Source organism: Trichoderma aggressivum (genome assembly GCF_033847375.1).
Source record: "Trichoderma aggressivum f. europaeum strain CBS 100526 chromosome Unknown scaffold_046, whole genome shotgun sequence".
Lineage (NCBI taxonomy): Eukaryota > Fungi > Ascomycota > Sordariomycetes > Hypocreales > Hypocreaceae > Trichoderma > Trichoderma aggressivum.
Window position 1 is genome coordinate 256,888 of NW_026946412.1, and position 17,833 is coordinate 274,720.

Sequence of the window (17,833 nt, forward strand, 5' to 3'; positions counted from 1 at the left end):
CTCTGGACAAGGACTGTGAGACGAGCCAGGTGTTTACGAGGTTGCTGGGTTGGGATCGGGGCAGGTTTGTGTTACTACCTACCTAGGTATGCTATGTATTTGAATCATCATTTCACCAACTCGGCAAGACACGGTAACATGTGCTCCGTTAGTAGTACCCGACAAAACACCCACTTTGAGAAAGCAAAGTCCATTCATGTATGCCGCGCACTACTAGAAAACAAGAAGAGGAAAGTTTCTAGATTGTTCTTAACGTACCTACTAATGTAGTAAAGCTTAGTACTGCATGTGTGGTTAGATCTGTCTGTTCCAGCCCCAGACCGATTCGCAGAACTTGGCTAGCTCCATGTACCAGAGGCGGGATGGGGAAGAAGAGTTCAAGATGACTGCAGCTCATCACGGATCATTTACAGTAAACCTCGGTTATATAGAAGCCCGCACATGGCGATATTCTTTTTATAACGATTAATGGCCCGGAACGGCCGTTTTTTACACCCATCACGATTTCTAAGTTGCTGACCAAAAGGTGGAGTCAACAGGTCTCCGTTCTAATAAGGTACCTTGGCGCCGGGGGGTTTTTGGGTAAGGGTTGGCCTCTTGAAAAGCACGCAAGGGTATAGATTTCTGGTAAGCTGGCCATGGTTTTTGTGCCTCTGTAATAATAATCTTATTACCCTTGCCAGCCTAAAAAAGCTTACCAGACCTACTGTATCTAGGTACTATTAGTAGTCTGTACCTACCTAGGTATAGAAATAATGTGGATACAGGTACTTGGGTTGGACCATACCGCACTTAAGGATACATAACACACGTCTAGGATGGGGCATTTTACGCAATTGCCATTGCAATCACAGCTATACTAGGTATAGGCCTGATTGATCGCGGTCGTAGGGCTTGATCGATCGCGGTCATGGGTCTGGGCAATAGCTACTAAGGTAGTACTCGTATAAGCTTACTGTACTCCGATGTCGCCCTGCACGCCAAACATTGGTGAGCTTGTGGACAGCGAGGTGCAGCGGCCGGCGCCTTGCTGACTACTCAACCCGCCGGGTACGCGCGATTGGCTACCAGGCACGAACAGAAGCCCCGCATTTTCTGCCAGACGGCGTCGGAGCGTGGCGATGACTGTTCTAACTCTATCCGTACGGTGACTATATTATTATTTTTCTTCTTCTTTCAATTGAGCCTTGCCCCAGGTTTTTGTCCGGCTTCGCTCCGATCCACAGCCAAAACCTTTCTTGTCTTCCTCCAACAGCTTCTTTCTTTTTTCATCAATCTCGATGGCGAAGCAAACAACTGTATCTTCGGGTTCTCTTTCTCTTTATTGAGCGTTTGTGCTCACTCACGCAATTGGGACCTTTCCTTTCCCATCCCTCCCCTCCGAATCCCTCTACTGCTCCGCGATGCTCCGAAATCGCCCTACGAGAAAGGCCACCCGCGCCCTTGGCCAGGCGAGGGCGTGGACGATGCCGCTCACAGCCACTCTTGCACAGTCAAAGCTGCCCGCGACGCAAAGAACAAAGACCACTGCCGCTACTTCTGCTGCGCCGTAAGTTTCTGGCTGTTTTTCTTGCTTCCTTACACCCTCATAGCCTCGTTCGAGGTGTCATGCTTCACAGCCCAACAACCATCCGTATTCCTGACTCGAAAGACGCCGAGGAGTGCCCCGACGCTCGCTCCACCAAGCCAATGGATGCTTCATTGTTAAACTCATCTCAACCATGTTGCTGACCTGCTTTACAGTCATGCTCGCCCTGTGCCCAGCCCAGCCTTTAACTTGAAACCCGAAACTCGTCGTCATGTTCAGCCTCTTGCTAACCGATCGAAACCCGAGATGGATGAGTCGTAAGAATTCCCTCTCAAACCACGACGAGCCCTTGCTCATGTGCTTTCAGGTTCATCGGAAAGACTGGCGGTGAGATCTTTCATGAGATGATGATCCGACACGATGTGAAGCATATTTGTTTGTCCATCTTCTCCAACCCAAGTTGTCTTCGGCAGGGCCAAATGAGAACCTACGTGCTAACTAGTCCTAGTTGGCTACCCCGGAGGCGCCATCCTTCCCGTCTTTGATGCCATCTACAACTCGGAACAGTTAGATTTCATCTTGCCTAAACACGAACAAGGCGCAGGCCACATGGCACAAGGTAAGAAGACTTTACTTCGTTGAACAAGGGTCATATAAATTAATATATCATAGGATACGCACGTGCCTCCGGAAAACCTGGCGTTGTACTCGTTACGTCGGGTCCGGGAGCAACCAATGTCATCACGCCCATGCAAGATGCTCTCTCAGATGGCACTCCCCTAGTGGTCTTCACTGGACAGGTCGTAACAAGTGCCATCGGACTGGACGCGTTTCAAGAGTGCGATACTGTGGGAATTAGCAGGAGTGCGTGCAAGTGGAATTGCATGGTTACAAGCATTGCTGAGCTCCCGCGTCGAATTAACGAGGCTTTCGAGATTGCTACCAGTGGTCGCCCTGGCCCTGTTCTCATTGACCTTCCCAAGGATATTACAGCAGGCATTCTTCGGAAGGCTATTCCAACACAAACTCGCCTACCTTCTATTCCAAGCATCGCTTCTCAGGCTGCCAAACGACTAATGGAGAAGCAGCTTAATGCCTCCCTTGGTCGTGCTGCGGAGCTTATCAAAGTAGCTAAGCAGCCTATCATTTACGCTGGCCAAGGCATCATCCAATCTGAGGGCGGAACTGAGCTTCTTCGCGAGCTAGCTGATAAGTGTTCTATTCCTGTTACAACAACTCTCCAAGGCCTTGGTGCATTTGATGAGCGTGACGAAAAGTCATTACACATGTTGGGTATGCATGGCATGGCATATGCCAATATGTCTATGCAGGAGGCCGACCTTATTATTGCTCTTGGTGCTCGCTTTGATGATCGTGTTGTCCTGAATACTTCAAAATTTGCTCCTAATGCTAAAGCTGCAGCAGCTGAGAGGCGAGGCGGCATTATTCATTTCGATATATTACCTAAAAATATTAACAAGGTCATTGAAGCAACTGAGGCTATTGAGGGTGATGTTGCCACTAACCTCAAGATGCTTATGCCTATGCTCACACCTACAAGCATGGAGCAACGGAGCGAATGGTTCAATAAGATATCCGAATGGAAGGCCAAGTGGCCTCAATCTAACTATGAGCGCTCTGACTCTCCTGGAGGCAACGGTCTCATTAAACCCCAGTCCCTAATTGAGGAGCTGAGCGATCTCACCTCCAAATTGGACAAGAAAACAATCATCTCGACTGGAGTGGGCCAGCATGTGAGTCCCTCACGAGCAGCCGACACTATGACGAACACCAACTGACCTGACGTAGCAAATGTGGGTAGCACAGCACTATCAGTGGAAAGAGCCTCGATCGTTTGTCACGAGCGGTGGACTAGGTACGTGATATTTTTGCAGCATCCTGGCCGTTTCTCTCCGGTCCTTCCAAACCCCAAACTCAAATCTTGTCATGTTTCTTGGGCATTGAAGCTTGTAACGACCCTAGTTCTGACCCGGGGATGCAGGCACGATGGGCTTTGGGCTGCCAAGTGCGATTGGAATCAAAGTAGCGAGACCAGACGCCCTCGTGATCGACATTGACGGCGATGCGTCCTTTAACATGACCCTAACAGAGCTCTCCACCGCTGCTCAATTCAACGTTGGTGTTAAGGTTATTGTTCTGAATAACGAGGAGCAAGGCATGGTTACGCAATGGCAGAACCTGTTTTATGAGGACCGCTATGCGCACACACACCAGCGGAATCCGGACTTTATCAAGTTGGCCGACGCAATGGGTGTGCAGGCGAGGAAGGTCGTCAAGCCAGAGGACGTTCGGGCCAGTCTCGAGTGGCTCATCAACACGGACGGTCCAGCTCTTCTCGAGGTTGTTACCGACAAGAAGGTGCCTGTCCTGCCCATGGTACCAGCAGGTGCTGGCCTCCACGAGTTCTTGGTTTATGATAAAGGTAAGCTATGGCTCCTGGGACTGTAACACGATGATGTGAGGCTATTTGCTAACGGCGGTTGATTGCAGAAAAGGACAAGGCCCGGCGGCAGCTAATGCGCGAGCGAACCGGCGGTGTTCACGGTTCTTAGCTCGGAGTCCGGGAGGAAGCAAAGCTGTCAGGTGAAATTGTCCAAGGTCTATAAGGGACATGGGTATCGTGATATTGCATTGATTCTATAACTAGGGAGACGTTATATGGCCTCCAACCTGGCCGAAGCAGCCTCCAAGAAGAATGGATTTTTTACTATTTTTAATTAACGCAGAAAAATCTAGGGAGTTTAATTAGATAGCGAAAAGTATTCATTTATTTACTTCACAAAATAAAAATTGACAAACATTATAGTTAATATTTATACATATCAGTTATTTCTAATCCATACTAAAATTCCCGGTTTTAAAGACTAAAATACTAACATACTGCCTAGAATATGTACTAATTTACAACACTGGGGATAAGTATGACGAGACCAATTGTTGCATAATGGGTGCTGTGGCGGACCATCAGACGAAGCACGTGCGCCATCGACCATTCATGTTCCTAGCGGGCCAAAAAAAAAAAAAAACTCAAAGGCCTTAAATTGCGCCGCATGTCGTCACGGATCTTGGTTGCCAAGGCCCGGCGGTTGAAGCCACTAGATGCCGGATTGGGGCAGATTTGCAGGCGAGATGACCTCAAAGAAACGCCATGAATCGAGCGCGAGGCTTGGAGAAGAAGCGCGTTGCTTGCTCAATTGCAGGCTAATTTACAGCACAGCACTGCCCTAACTGGGTAGGCAGAGCCACTATTTCGCCCTTGTCCGTCGATGGGAATGGCTGAATGGATCTGGCAGCTCGGCGGGTTGGTACTCGTGGATGACTTGCACAGATCTTGATGATGCCCTACGTCATACTGGGATGGGAAACGTTGATGATTCATCATCAACCCTGGGCTTGTGAAGCATCACCATTCTCCATCACCATCACAATCACAACCACAATCACAATCACAGCTGCAGTCACTCTCCAGACTGAGAGAACCACCAAGATACTCGTTATACACAAAAGAAGAAAACGGTAGAAAAAGCCAACAAAGCCGCATCAATGGCATATCGCATGCCCCACGACCGAGACCGGCGGGTGTACATCGTCATCCACCAGGACGGCATGATAGCCACCATTCTGGGCGTCTACGAAGAGCTGCAGGACGCCAACCGAGACTGTCTGTTGCGGGCATCGCAAGGGGGCATCGAGCTGCTGCAGGACTCGCCCACGACGGGGCCCGACAAACATCACATCTCGCCCATTGAGCCCGCGCGGTGGGACACGCCGGACGGCTTGTCGTGCTGGGTCGAGAGCCATGTGGTTGAGCCGAGCCGAGTCGTGAGCTCGAATCTCGAGACACGCAGACCGATGAAGTGAAGACGACCAAAATTACCTATTTGACAACGATGCAAGGCGATGCGATGCGATGCGATGCTATATGATACCTCGATAGCAAAAACAAAACAAGAAACCATCAATTACGAATACCAGTACCTTAGCTGTCCGCTCGATGATGGTGATGATGATGGTGACGATACATATAAGCTAGGCCTAGCAGTTGGTGTGAGGTGGCGAAGTGAGAGGCGAGGAGAATTACATTGGATGTAAGCTGCTTTGTTCTCCGTACAGTACGTGTATGAGCAGCATGTACATGGTAAGCCCGAGATGGCGGCAAATTGGGAGGGAATTTCTACAAAGAAAACACATCACATACACTCACACTTACACAAAGGACATGGCTCGTTGGTTTAAAGACTACCTTGCATAAGCGTAAGCAATACAAAGACAATCGATGGAATCAATAGCTTTATGATGTTGCAGGTGAATGAGATGAATGGAATCAAACGAGTAAGCGTTCGCCCGGCTATTTCTCCGTGCCACGTTTTGCCGTTGCTTTGCTGGAGATTGGCGGGGTAGCACTTTGCAGGGTCCCGCACAGGGGACCTCTGGGAACTTTGGGGGGGCAGGTCGTGAGGCCACAGGCGTATAGCCGCCGTGTTTTAGCGCCGCAAGCCCCTAAAAGCACGGGGCTAGTTGCCTGACCAACCTCCAAAGCTGCACTGCACTGCGCCTCGCTCGCCCTGCCGAAAGCCCCAATAGGGCGAAGCCGCGCATTCTCTCTCTGTCTCTTTAACCCCCCAAAATCACAAGTTCTGACTTACCCCCCCCCCCCCCCACGTCCGGGTCAAGAGGGAACTGCACACGATAGGCAGGGCTTTTTGCGTCTTTTTTTTCTTTCTTTCTTCTTCTTCTTGAAGCATTGGCCTTGAGCAATAGCAACGAGTAGCAAAGCAGCAGGGCATCCTCGGTCTTTATATGAGCTGCGCCCTTGTTCAACACCGTCAGTGGCTTCTCCCGTCATGGCCGAGGTGGACGTGCCCACCTTTGGCGCAGAGCTAAAGGTGCGTCTGAGTTGCGTGGCGATCGATGGCTGTCTGTGATGAAGGAAGAGAAGAAGTACGAGAACAAGAACAAGAACAAGAAGAAGGAGGAGGAGGAGGAGGAGGAGGAGGAGGAGGAGAGAAAAGAAGCCAGAAAGGGCTTCCGTGATCCCCCCTGCGTGCGCGGCGCTGACAAACTCTCAGGATGGCTTCAAGGCGGCCAACGCCTGGGTCAACAATGGCATTACCTGGCTCGACGAGATCCAGCAGTTCTACCGCGACCGCGCCGCCATCGAAAAGGAATACAGCGCAAAGCTCGATGCGCTGGCCAAAAAGTACTTTGAGAAGAAGAATAGGAAGATCTCTCAGCTGAGCGTTGGCGACACCCCGACCCTGACCCCCGGCTCGCTGGAGAGGTAAGGCCCGACATTCCAACAAAGAACTGAGACAGCCGTAGATCTACGCGGGCGTTGGTGCATCGCATCAGAGGAGAGAGGGACTGCTATTCCAGACGTCGTGATGCTGACGCTGCTTCTCTCTATATAGCGCTTCCTTGACGACCTGGTCCACGCAGCTTACGACGCTCGAGTCTCGCGCCTCCGAACACGATCGCTATGCGAACAGCCTCCTGTCCCAAGTGGCCGAGCCCCTGAAATTCTACAACAACCGCTTCGACGACTTGCGCAAGCGCCATGCCGACTATGCCGACAAGCTCGAGGCCAGCCGCGACGCCTGCTATGCCGATTTGCGCAAAATAAAGACAAAGTACGACGGCACATGCCAGGAGCTCGAGAGCAAGCGCAAGAAGACCGAGTCGCACTACGACAAGGCCAAGGCCCAGAACGCCTACCAGCAGCAGCTCTTCGACATGAACAACGCCAAGAACACCTACCTCATCGCCATCAATGTTGCCAACAAGCAAAAGGAAAAATACTACCACGAATATGTCCCCGAAGTCATGGATAGCCTGCAGGACCTGAACGAGTTCAAGACGCTCAAGCTCAACTTTTTGTGGGACGTGGCGACTCGTCTGGAAGGCAACATGCTTCAGCAGAGCAACGGCATGATCGAGCACCAAGGCAAGGAGATCCAGAGGAATCTGCCTCACCTGGACTCCATGATGTACATGCGCCACAACATGGGCGCCTTCCAAGAACCGCCAGACAAAGCCTTCGAGCCCAGCCCCGTCTGGCATGACGATGACCTCATGATTGTGGACGAGACGGCCAAGATTTACCTGCGCAACGTACTAACAAAATCCAAAGGCCAGCTGGGGGAACTCCGGAGAGAAGTGGACAAGAAGCGCAAAGAGGTGGAATCTATGAAGCGGGTCAAGGAACGAGTTCGAGATGGAAAGGAGAAGAAGGACGAGGTCGAAGTGATCCGCACGCTCTTCGCCATGCAAGAGGATCTGATTGCCGTGGACCAGAAGAGGCTCACGGCCGAGGTCGAGACCACCACCATCACAACCGCGGTTGGGGATGTCACGCTGGGGGCCAAGAACCACAACTTTAAAAGCCAGACTTTCAAGATACCGACCAACTGCGACTTGTGCGGCGATCGCATCTGGGGCTTGAGCGCCAAGGGGTTCGACTGTCGAGACTGCGGCTACACGTGCCACAGCAAATGCGAGATGAAGGTGCCTGCGGATTGTCCTGGCGAGCAGAACAAGGAGGAGCGAAAGAAGCTCAAGGCTGAGCGCCAGGCCGCGACCAACAAGCTCCTCGCGCCCGACCCGGCGTCCATGTCAAACGAGAGCCTGGCCCGGTCCAACACTATGAACTCGGTGAGCTCGCAGTCAGCGCGACAGTCCGTCATCTCTGGGCCACAAACCCCGTCAGAGGACGCGCCCTCTGAGATTGCCCCCAAGGCCACCACACCTGCTGTGGCTGTGGCCGCAAAGACTACCGCTGCAGCTCCCGCAAAGAGGAATAGAGTCGTCGCACCCCCTCCCACGGCGTACATCTCGGCTCCACCGGCGAGTAGCACCAATGGCAACGCGGAAAGGGAAGAAAAGAAGGGTAAAGTGCTGTACCAGTTCGATGCCGGTGGTGACGGAGAGCTATCGGTAGCGGAAGGAAAAGAAGTGGTGATATTGGAACCAGATGGTAAGTTGGAAGCAAACCTCCTTTCCTTTTCAGCCCCTCAGATTCTAATATAGTCTTGCAGACGGCTCCGGCTGGATCAAGGTCCGTGATGGCTATAAGGAAGGTCTCGTACCGGCGACATATATAGACCTCAACATTGCGCAGTCAACGTCCTCGGCATCCGCTCGCCCATCGTCCACCTACTCAACGTCGACAACATCATCGCTGGCGCTCAGCGCCGCGTCACGGAAGAAGGGCCCCGCGGTAGCGCCCAAGAGAGGCGCCAAGAAGCTGCAGTACGTGGAAGCCCTGTACGACTACACCGCGCAGAGCGATGCCGAGCATTCCATGGCGGAGGGCGAGCGCTTCGTGCTGGTCAAGGAGGATTCCGGGGATGGCTGGGCCGAGGTCGAAAAGGCTGGCGTGACGGCTAGTGTGCCTGCTAATTACATCCAGGCTGTGTAGGGGAGACGGCGCTTGATGAGGCGGTAGGTTGGCGCGGGCTGTGGTTTTTTTTTCTTCTTTTCTTGTCTTTAAGGCTAGATGGGAAGAGGGGGGGATTTTTTGGTAAGAAAGAATGAATAACTCTGGTTTTTTTTTTCGTTTGTAGGAGATGGAAACACTCAGGGGGGGAAGCGAATGCTTGCCAAACAAAAAGTAATAGGAGGGACGAAGAGGCGAGCTCCAAGCTAACAAGAGGGAGAGCGTGTATATATATATAGATGATTACGATGGCAAGAGCTTTGGATGATTCAAATGTCTTTTTTTCATGGACGAATTTTTTTTTTTTTTTTTTGGGTTTCACTTCCGCTTTGCATTGCATTGGGAGGAGTACGGCATGGCAGGGAAAGGCAAAGAAATTGTGTACTATATCCCGTATATTTATCTACACGAAAGCGTTGCGAGCCCGTCATGCTGCTTGCTGGATCAATTCTTGTTTCTTTTTTCTTTCTCTCGTCACATCTCTCAAGTAGATGGCGAGCTTTTGTATGAAAGGCGCATCATCGAATTTAGGTACGCAGAAGCAAACACACGATGAGAGTGAAATTGTGTCTTGGTTTTTTTTAGGACCGTTTCAAACGGCCGGTATATCTTTATTTTAGTACAAGTGGTGTCCCACGTCCCATATCACGCAGAGGCGAGTTCGTCTAGAGTACAAAAAAAAGGAAAAAGAAAAGGATAAGTGAAGTAGGGGATAAAAAGAAAAACAAAAACAGCGCTTGCGAAAAGGAAAAAAAAAGGGATAAGAAAAATCATACACAGGATAAATCTCATGCAATCTCCAGATTTCATCCCGAAAACAACCTTGTATATATATATATATATGTCATTTCCATAGCCCACCCTCCGTCCGGGGAAAAAAAAGGGTTGCAAACAGCCATCCCCATCCCCTTTAACCAGTCTTTCATATGCAGTTGAGCGTCAAAAACCTCGGATATCATGCATGCCGTATTTGCTCCCGTACCACCTGCCCCTGATTACCCCGCGAAACGCCATGGGAAAAAAAAAGAAGAAATAATAATTGTGTATCCCTCGAAGCCACCTCTCCCAAACATAGATAGAAAAAAAATGACAAGGACTGAAGGTAAAAATAAAAATCAAAGGGGAGATGAGATGAACCGAGAACCAGAATCTCCGAATTTGCGTTCACCATCTTGGTGATGGTTGATCTTTTCATCACCCCAAGCCGCAAAAAATAAGAAGGGGGGGTGAAGGAAGCGCTCATACAAAGAGGGGGAAAACAGAGGGGAAATAAGTCTATGGAGTATATAATTTTGTCTTTGTGAGAGAGATGATGTGCGTATATAAAAACAAGAGGAGGGTATTTTGGAGGTAAAAAGAAAAGCGGGGAGTGTGCGTGTGTGTGTGCGCGCAAAGTAGTATATCTCATAGGCGCTCAAGACGGCATGCCGCAATCTGGTGTCTCATCCATGTCGGGAAAGCTAAGCTCATCAGGCAGTGGTTCCTAGATCATCTGTGCCGTTGGGGCTCCGAGTCCGTGAGGGTTGAGGCTGTGACGCAAGGCGTCTTGCAGCTCTGCAATCTGTGCCATCATGGCTAGAGAGTGCTGTGATTGTTGGTCCATCTCGGACTTTAGCTTTTCGTTCTCCTCTCGCACCCGCTTGATTTCGTCTCGAAGATCGGACAGCTCGTCTATGCCCTGACTACTTAGACGGCGTTTGCGCTTCGACCCAGATTTCTCGCTCTCGTCGTCTTCCGGAGAGGCAACAATCTCGATTGGAGATGCAGAGGTGTCCATGTTTGTGTGTACTCGTCGAAGATGCTCGTTAAGATTCTCCTGCCGAGAAAAGCCTTTGCCAGTATGTCGCTTGCAGTTGGGGTGCGGGCAGTTGACAGTGTTCTTGGGACCGCCGTGCTTCCCGTGAACTTCTCGCTCATGTCGGAGGAGGCCGCCGGAATATGTAAACCCGGGTAAATTCTCACAACCTTCGGCCGGGCAGCGGTAAGGACGTTCGTGCTTGTCCATGTGTTTGCTGCGAGAGTGTTGGTTTGGAGCTCAAGATGGAGGGGCTGGGGGGAGATGACTTACTTCCACTCGCACTTGCGAGAGAATGCGCGAACTTCCTCCTTGCAGTCATCTAGGGGGCAGTGAAACTTGCCATCTGACTTCTTGTGAACCTCACGTTCGGGCTTGGGAATTTGTTTCAGCCGCGATGACGGAGAAGATATGTCATTTTGCGGAGGCTCCTTGCTTTCTGGTATGGGATCTGGTAGTGGTGGCGGCGCATGGAGCGCAACTTGAAGAGGTGATGAGAACTCTGGTGCACCCAGGTCGAGCTGGGACGCTTCCGGAACGACGGCATCGTCGTCTGCCAGAATATCTCTTTCATCTCCGATGACGCCTCTGTCGTCCGGTAGCAGAGAGGCTTCTGCGGTATAATGGCTGAGGTGCTCGGCAACATCGGAGTCGGTATATCGCTGCTCGGCAACGTGATCGTGCTCGTCGCCTATGGGGGGATATGCGCCCTCATGGATAAAGGACCGCGGCTCGTATGCGACGCTCATGGTGGCCTGCAAGTCGGAGATGTACCCCAGGCGCAGTTTTGGGTGCTGGCGGCACAAGCCTTTAAGCTGTGCGATGCGCCGGAGCGATGGCGAGGGTGAGGGTGGCGCTGCAGTCGAGACGGAAGCAGTCACTGCCCTCGGAGTGCGGCCTCTGGAGCAGAGAGCGGCGGCTGGCCGTTGGCTTGTGATTCCCACGGCCTGTGACGAATTGCTGAGCCGGCTATCGATGCTTGGATTAGTTCGAGGTCGCGCAGAGCGGGATGATGGCCTGAAAATTCTGGTATGAATGTTTTGGACAAGGTTCTCGTCAGCTCCGCTTCCTGGCCAGATCATTAGTGGATTAGTCAGGTGAAGATCACGTGACGGATGTGGCGAGGGTGCTGGCGTGGCTGATTTGGTGGCTGTGTGTGTGTACTCCGTACTTGTTGCGCGGACTCCGGGAGGGAACCTGTTGGTGTGAGTTTTTGTTTGAGCAGCTTGCATGTGCTGCGTAATAATGATCCGAGTCCTTTGTGGAAAAGCTGCTATTTCATCAATGTCGTGAAATCCCAACGCGCTCTTCCGGACCCTTAATATGTCCGAGCAGTTCTAGGCAGAACCCCCCCTCTGAGGCGTGACTCGAGTCGGATCAAGCAACTGCCAGCCAGCCCACCACCAGACGCATGCCTATCGAATCGATCTCCAGTGACTCATTACCGTACCTAGGTAGGTGTATTCTCTCGTAAAGGTTCATGACACACTCCACCTTGGCACGTGGGGCAAACTACAACGCAAAGCTGCGCCTCGGCCGTGGTAGAATAAGACGAAAGACATAACGGCGTAAGAGCTGCGATGTGCGGTTTGCCAGGCGGCAGCCAAGGCGCTGCTCACTCGAGCATAGCACGTCTGTGAACCTTGTAGCTTGAGGGGAGCTAGGCACAGCTCCCCGACCGGTGAGAGACCAATCTGGTGGGAGGGCTGAATGCTTGCCTAGAATGGCTTAAGGTAACCAGGTAACCATTCATCTCGCATCGCCCTGCGCATCTCATAGGACCTCGAGGGTGAAACGTAGCCGGTGTCTTTCCTTGGCTAGCCTGTCGGCGCGCTAGGCTGAGAGATGGAAGAAGCTGTCGCCAACGAATACTCAGCTTCACGGTGGCTGTCACCCTAAGCCATAACACGAAGCTGGTGGGTGGCTGCCAAAGAGCTTTTGGAGCCGAGGATCCCCAAGGCTTATGCAGGACTTTGCGGGTGCCTCTGACGTCCCATGTGCCCCTGGCATGGCTATGATTACCCGTGACGGAAGGGGGTGGCATCCTACCAAGCGGCGGCGATACCTATTCTGCACTTTTGATGACGGCCGTCGTGCTTGACTCAATCCATGTCGTACCGAACAGCCTTGAGGGGAAGCGTACGTGATGAGAAATCCAATGAGGGCTGCTGAGAGAGCAAGGTGGTGATGCGCTCAGTCCTTTGAACGAGACGACACCCCCACCTCCCGTCTCATGGTCACTTGATTCACGAGAAGGAGGCTGTCGGCAATCCGTAAATAGCTCTGTGTCCGCGTAAGGATGGCGGATTTCCGCGTTGGCTGCCAGTAGGTTGAGAAGTCGCGCCAGAAGACGTCTTGCGCATGACCTAGGGGGGGGGCCGCGGGAGGACTTGTGTCATGGAGGTCGCCTCATGGAAGACGAGGAGCATCCCGGGCCAATTATCCAGATGGCGACGTCGAAAGTCCAGCAAGGGACCTAGGCAAACATTGTTGTGCAGATGAGCTGGAGAGACGTTTGGCCTGAACCTTGGCCTGAGGCGGACGATCGGGGCATTTATGATGTGTGGAAGAGCAGAGCCGCATGACTGGGAGGGAATGACGAGGCTGTTGGAGCGGGGGCTTGAACATCAGGCATTGACGCAGGCGAACCAAAGCACGAGGCTGGCAGGGCGGATGTTGGAGATTGGCGTCTAACGCCTGGCATCCTCAGGCAGACAATATGCAAGGTGCATGCGGCGGTGGGAGCTGCGACGGCGATGCAATGCGGTTACGTGCAAGATTGTCGACAAGCATCGAGTGCCAGGACTGACACTGGGGACGTTGGAAAGAATTGATGAGAAACAGAGTGTTTCCAACCGAATCGACGGCTGTTGTTGTGGTTACCACGGTCAAGCAAGCACGGGCACGGCTAGGTACATGCAGATCAGCGATGCATGCGCGGAGCCACGGGTACCTCACCGAACACATTTAGGCATCAGTGCACGTAGTTGCATGTAGGTGCAGGTTGATTCCTGATAGAGCAGATGAGTCAAGACATCTAAATTGATTACCTAGTACTACATGTACCTTGTGTAATGCATGAATCAGAGCATGAAGAGCGTAATGTTAGTCAGCCCTTGAAAATATCAACATCTTGCTCCATCTGCTCACCGAAAACTACAGACTTCATCGAATACTCGTACTAGGATGGAGAGAGGTGTTAGTGCGAGGACCCGCCTTGAACAAGGTCAAATCGACGGCGAGATCCGACTGCCGAAGCTCAGGAAGCTTTCCGTTGGAGCTACGGCAAAAGTCCCTCGAGGTAGCAGTAGCTCATCTCATGCGCAGTTCTCGCGTCTCGGCTATCTGCAGCTTTGTTAGCATTGTAGATCTGCTTGATGCGGGATGTTCATATTGTAAGACTTGGATGAAATAGCAAGAATACATCTGTTTCAACGCTTTCCATACCTAGGCATTACACGATAGTTTTTGTCTTATCGCAATCCGGTCTCGGCCCTTGCGTCTTGTTGAGCTTAGCCCTCGGCTACCGAGGCGTTAAAAAAGTTGGTGGTTAATCGCGGCAGACTGAATCACACAATCAACCTTTAAAAAAAGATCCTCCCCCACTTTCTCGCTGCTCTTTTCCTCCTTTCCCTCCCTCATCAAGACGTCTAATACCAGTATCATACTCTGGGCTTGTGCTGTGAATCTCACGCAATCTCATAGCTGAGTCTTTTTGTCACTACCTACGTCCTTTACTGTCGTGCCGGTCGGAATTGCCCTCATCATACGCTTGAAGTGCGCTCTCCCAAGATGGCGTCGCAATCAGCATCGCCTCCTGGCGATTTCAAGCAAGCAAGCATGAGCGAAAGCCCCGCTCGCTCTCCTTCTGTATCATCTCGCAACCCAGACGGCGAGGAAGAGGGCGGTATCCGGCCGGCCGACTACGACACAGAAACGGTGGAAAGAGTCTACAGGTATGTTATCCGTAAAGGTGTAGACATGATGGATTCATGCTAACTCTCCATTTCTACTAGGAAAATTGATCTCAGAATTATTCCCCGTTAGTATTGGCCCGCACTCTTCCGATGATTCTCCCCTAGCAGCAGTGTAGCCTGAAAAGAGCTCAAACTGACCAAGCCTTAGCTTTCTGGATCCTGTACTTTCTCTGCTCGGCAATTCGCTCCAACATTGGTATTGCTCAGACGATGAACCGTGACAAGGGCCATGATTTGGAGACTGTCCTTGGGCTCACCCCCAAAGACGTATCCACTGCTCTCGCCCTCTTCTATGTGTCCTACGTCATATTCGACTTTCCGTCAAACCTCATCATGAGCAAACTCAGCCCCCGAGTGTGGATGGCTAGAATCGTCTTTGCCACTGGGGTTGTTGGCTCTTGCTTCGCAGCTGTCCAATCCCCTTGGAGCCTCAAATTTCTACGCTTCCTCTTGGGCTTGGTCATTGCTGGCATGTGGCCGGGCATGGCTTTTTATCTCACACTCTTCTATCCGCCGTCTCGAACAGCCAAGCGAATTGGCATGTACTTTACTGCCTCTCAAGTGTCCGCTGCTGTGGTTGGCCTTGTATCAGCTGGATTCCAGTTGATGGATGGCGACAGGGGCTTGGTTGGCTTCCGATGGATGTTTCTCGTATATGGACTTGTTGCTGTTATCCTGAGCTTTGCGCTTCTGTGGTGGCTTCCTGACCGACCCCTGGCACCAGGACAAGAGAGAAAGCGGACTGGCCTTTTCAAATGGCTTCCAGCTACCCCCGAAGTTCTCACCGGCGAAGATGCTCAAGTTCACTACTCCGAGTTGAAGCGTGTCTACCATGCTCGTCCGTGGGGCCTGAGAGATCTTGGTCTTGTGCTGCTGGATTGGAGGCTGTGGCCCTTGTGTCTAATGTACTTTGGAGTTGTCGGAGTCGGAATAGGCACTCAGCTCTACGGTTCAGTCATCATTGCCGCAATCCAGCCCGAGGCGAGTGATATAGTGGTCAGCTTGCTTTTTGCTCCCATCTGGATTGTGAGTCTTTCCCGCCTTTGGTCTCGTCAAGCTAAGATTCTAACTGAGCATGCTATAGATGGACCTCATCGCCATTCTCCTGGTGACACCTATTTCTGATCGCTTTCATCGCTTTAGACCATTCTTCTTCTCCGCAGCCGTCTGCATCCAGATTGCGGGCCTACTGACGACCACTTTTGCTCTTCAAAATGGCTGGGCCCGGTACGGTGGACTTTTGATGGTGGGCTTCGGCTTGGGACCAACCGTCCCCATTTGCATGACGTGGACCTCGGAAATCTTCCAACGCCGACATGGCGAGGTTGGTGTGGCAGCTGCCACAGCCCTGGTATCCGGTCTTGGAAACTTGGGTAGTGTCACCACCACATACGCCCTGTACTCCGGCTGGCCAGAGGATTCTAAGCCGGGACCTCACCAGTTCCGTAAGAGCAACCTTACAATGATCGGCATTCTCTGCCTCAGCATTGTTAGCTCAGCGGCAATGTTGGTACTGCTCAAGGTCGTCGGCAATCCCCCGAGCTCCAAGCTCCACGAAAACGACTCAGCCAGCGACTTTGAGGATGGCGCAGCAAGACGGGAGGCCACGCAACGTGGGTTCGGGAAATTTTCTCGACGCTCCCGACACCAAGAGATCTAAATTTTCGCCTGTGGAGCGTCTCAATCAAGGCATCATCACCAGCCACGACTTGGCCTTCAACAACAGCTTGGCAACGACGTCTTCACAGCCCACTCTTTCGTTCACAAAATGGGCAATTCAACCTGTCATTCTTATTATGCTTATTTCAAGGGCGGTCTATACTCTGCCGCCATCTTGGATAATCCTCTCATTATTTTTATCCTTTTGAGGCCGCCATAGCGGTTCTTTCTTATGGTCGAACCCACTCCACACCTGCGGTCGCCACCCATGGCCCCTTGCCTCCGGTAACACACCAGGACTGGCTCCCTCAATGTGGCAGTGCCGTATCATCATTTCCGAAAAGAATTGTGCAGAGGGCTTGGAAAAAGCCTGGCCGTGACAATGCTGTCGCGCTATCACTCCAGGTTCATTTTCAAGCGCTCTCGCAATACACTCCGGCCTTCAACCTGTTCATGCGGTAACCCTCTGCCTCATGGGTTTTGGATATGACTTTTTTGTTTTGGTTTGGTCCTTTTTTTGGTTATATTTTTATGATACCCCATCAGCGTTTATTACCCGCTGTCTAACGAGTGGAACATGTGAGTAACGATTATTCTCGACAGCGAAAGTGCTTCTACGCCATCGCTGGGACGGCGTGTTTGGACCGAGACTCAAGATCCGGCGACAATGCTGGTGCGCTATCGTCGGAGGGTCTCGTGGGCGTTTTTTTTTATGTGTGTGTTTTTATACATAAAGGCTCTAGATGCGCTATTTTATTGATTAGTGAAATATCATAGACGGTAGCTTCAATAACAGCTATTAGAGGCAGTAGTTGTGTGAATCTGGTCTGCTTTATCGATGTTCCAGACTTGTGATTCTAGAACATCATGGTGAAAACATCATCTCCTTGTCTCAGTTGAACAAGCATCCCTTCATGTTCGAGGGCGTCGATGCGTCGACTTATTTCCAAGGGAAGAAGAGAAGGGAGGTAGCAAGCATGAAATCACTCTCGTTGATCAGTACTCAATACGCGATTACTACGCCGCCATACGAAGAAGTACGAGATGTATGGAGGAACATGGGATATCAGCTTCATAACAAAAGCCCTTGCATATCGAATCTATGCAGGGGAACCACAGATGAATGCCTCTGCTGCACTTGGCCCGTCGAATCTGCCACAGAAGGCCAGATGCAAGGGCCACCACATGTTTGATCAAGTTAATGCACTGGACCGACCAAATGCTACCCGAGGGCCATGCGGTTACGCTTCTCCAGCTCGTACGACTCCAGCTTGTACGAGGTAAGGCAGAGTAACCATCGCGGTGGTAACCAGGTCACACGCATGCCAAAGAAGTCAGTTGAGCTTCCTTTGTGAGAGGCATTGACTTTTGGTTTTGTATTCATGTTGTAGCATTCGTAGGTATCGTGGTGCTACTCG

At 51.5% G+C, this 17,833-nt stretch overlaps 4 protein-coding genes across 4 annotated transcripts; 3 read left to right on the forward strand and 1 right to left on the reverse strand.

Annotated features, from left to right (window-relative positions):
- Nucleotides 1-1,403: 1,403 nt before the first annotated feature.
- On the forward strand, nucleotides 1,404-4,101 carry Triagg1_8907 (uncharacterized protein; the record flags this gene model as incomplete). The annotated part of the gene is made up of 8 exons (XM_062903806.1): nucleotides 1,404-1,549; nucleotides 1,744-1,845; nucleotides 1,896-1,963; nucleotides 2,037-2,147; nucleotides 2,201-3,282; nucleotides 3,338-3,404; nucleotides 3,531-3,971; nucleotides 4,040-4,101. The coding sequence occupies 8 exons, from the start codon at nucleotides 1,404-1,406 to the stop codon at nucleotides 4,099-4,101; spliced, it is 2,079 nt and encodes a 692-aa protein (XP_062752207.1).
- Nucleotides 4,102-5,092: 991 nt separating this feature from the next.
- Triagg1_8908 (uncharacterized protein) lies at nucleotides 5,093-8,966 on the forward strand (the record flags this gene model as incomplete). Its single annotated transcript, XM_062903807.1, has 8 exons — nucleotides 5,093-5,371; nucleotides 5,447-5,596; nucleotides 5,663-5,687; nucleotides 6,380-6,435; nucleotides 6,480-6,593; nucleotides 6,631-6,830; nucleotides 6,961-8,522; nucleotides 8,584-8,966. 8 exons carry the CDS (start codon nucleotides 5,093-5,095, stop codon nucleotides 8,964-8,966), a joined length of 2,769 nt encoding a protein of 922 aa, XP_062752208.1.
- Nucleotides 8,967-10,467: 1,501 nt separating this feature from the next.
- Nucleotides 10,468-12,011, reverse strand: Triagg1_8909 (uncharacterized protein; the record flags this gene model as incomplete). Its single annotated transcript, XM_062903808.1, has 2 exons — nucleotides 10,468-10,996; nucleotides 11,053-12,011. The coding sequence occupies 2 exons, from the start codon at nucleotides 12,009-12,011 to the stop codon at nucleotides 10,468-10,470; spliced, it is 1,488 nt and encodes a 495-aa protein (XP_062752209.1).
- A 2,560-nt stretch (nucleotides 12,012-14,571) lies between these two features.
- Triagg1_8910 (uncharacterized protein) lies at nucleotides 14,572-16,416 on the forward strand (the record flags this gene model as incomplete). Its single annotated transcript, XM_062903809.1, has 4 exons — nucleotides 14,572-14,735; nucleotides 14,796-14,821; nucleotides 14,905-15,782; nucleotides 15,841-16,416. 4 exons carry the CDS (start codon nucleotides 14,572-14,574, stop codon nucleotides 16,414-16,416), a joined length of 1,644 nt encoding a protein of 547 aa, XP_062752210.1.
- Between the last annotated feature and the right edge of the window lie 1,417 nt (nucleotides 16,417-17,833).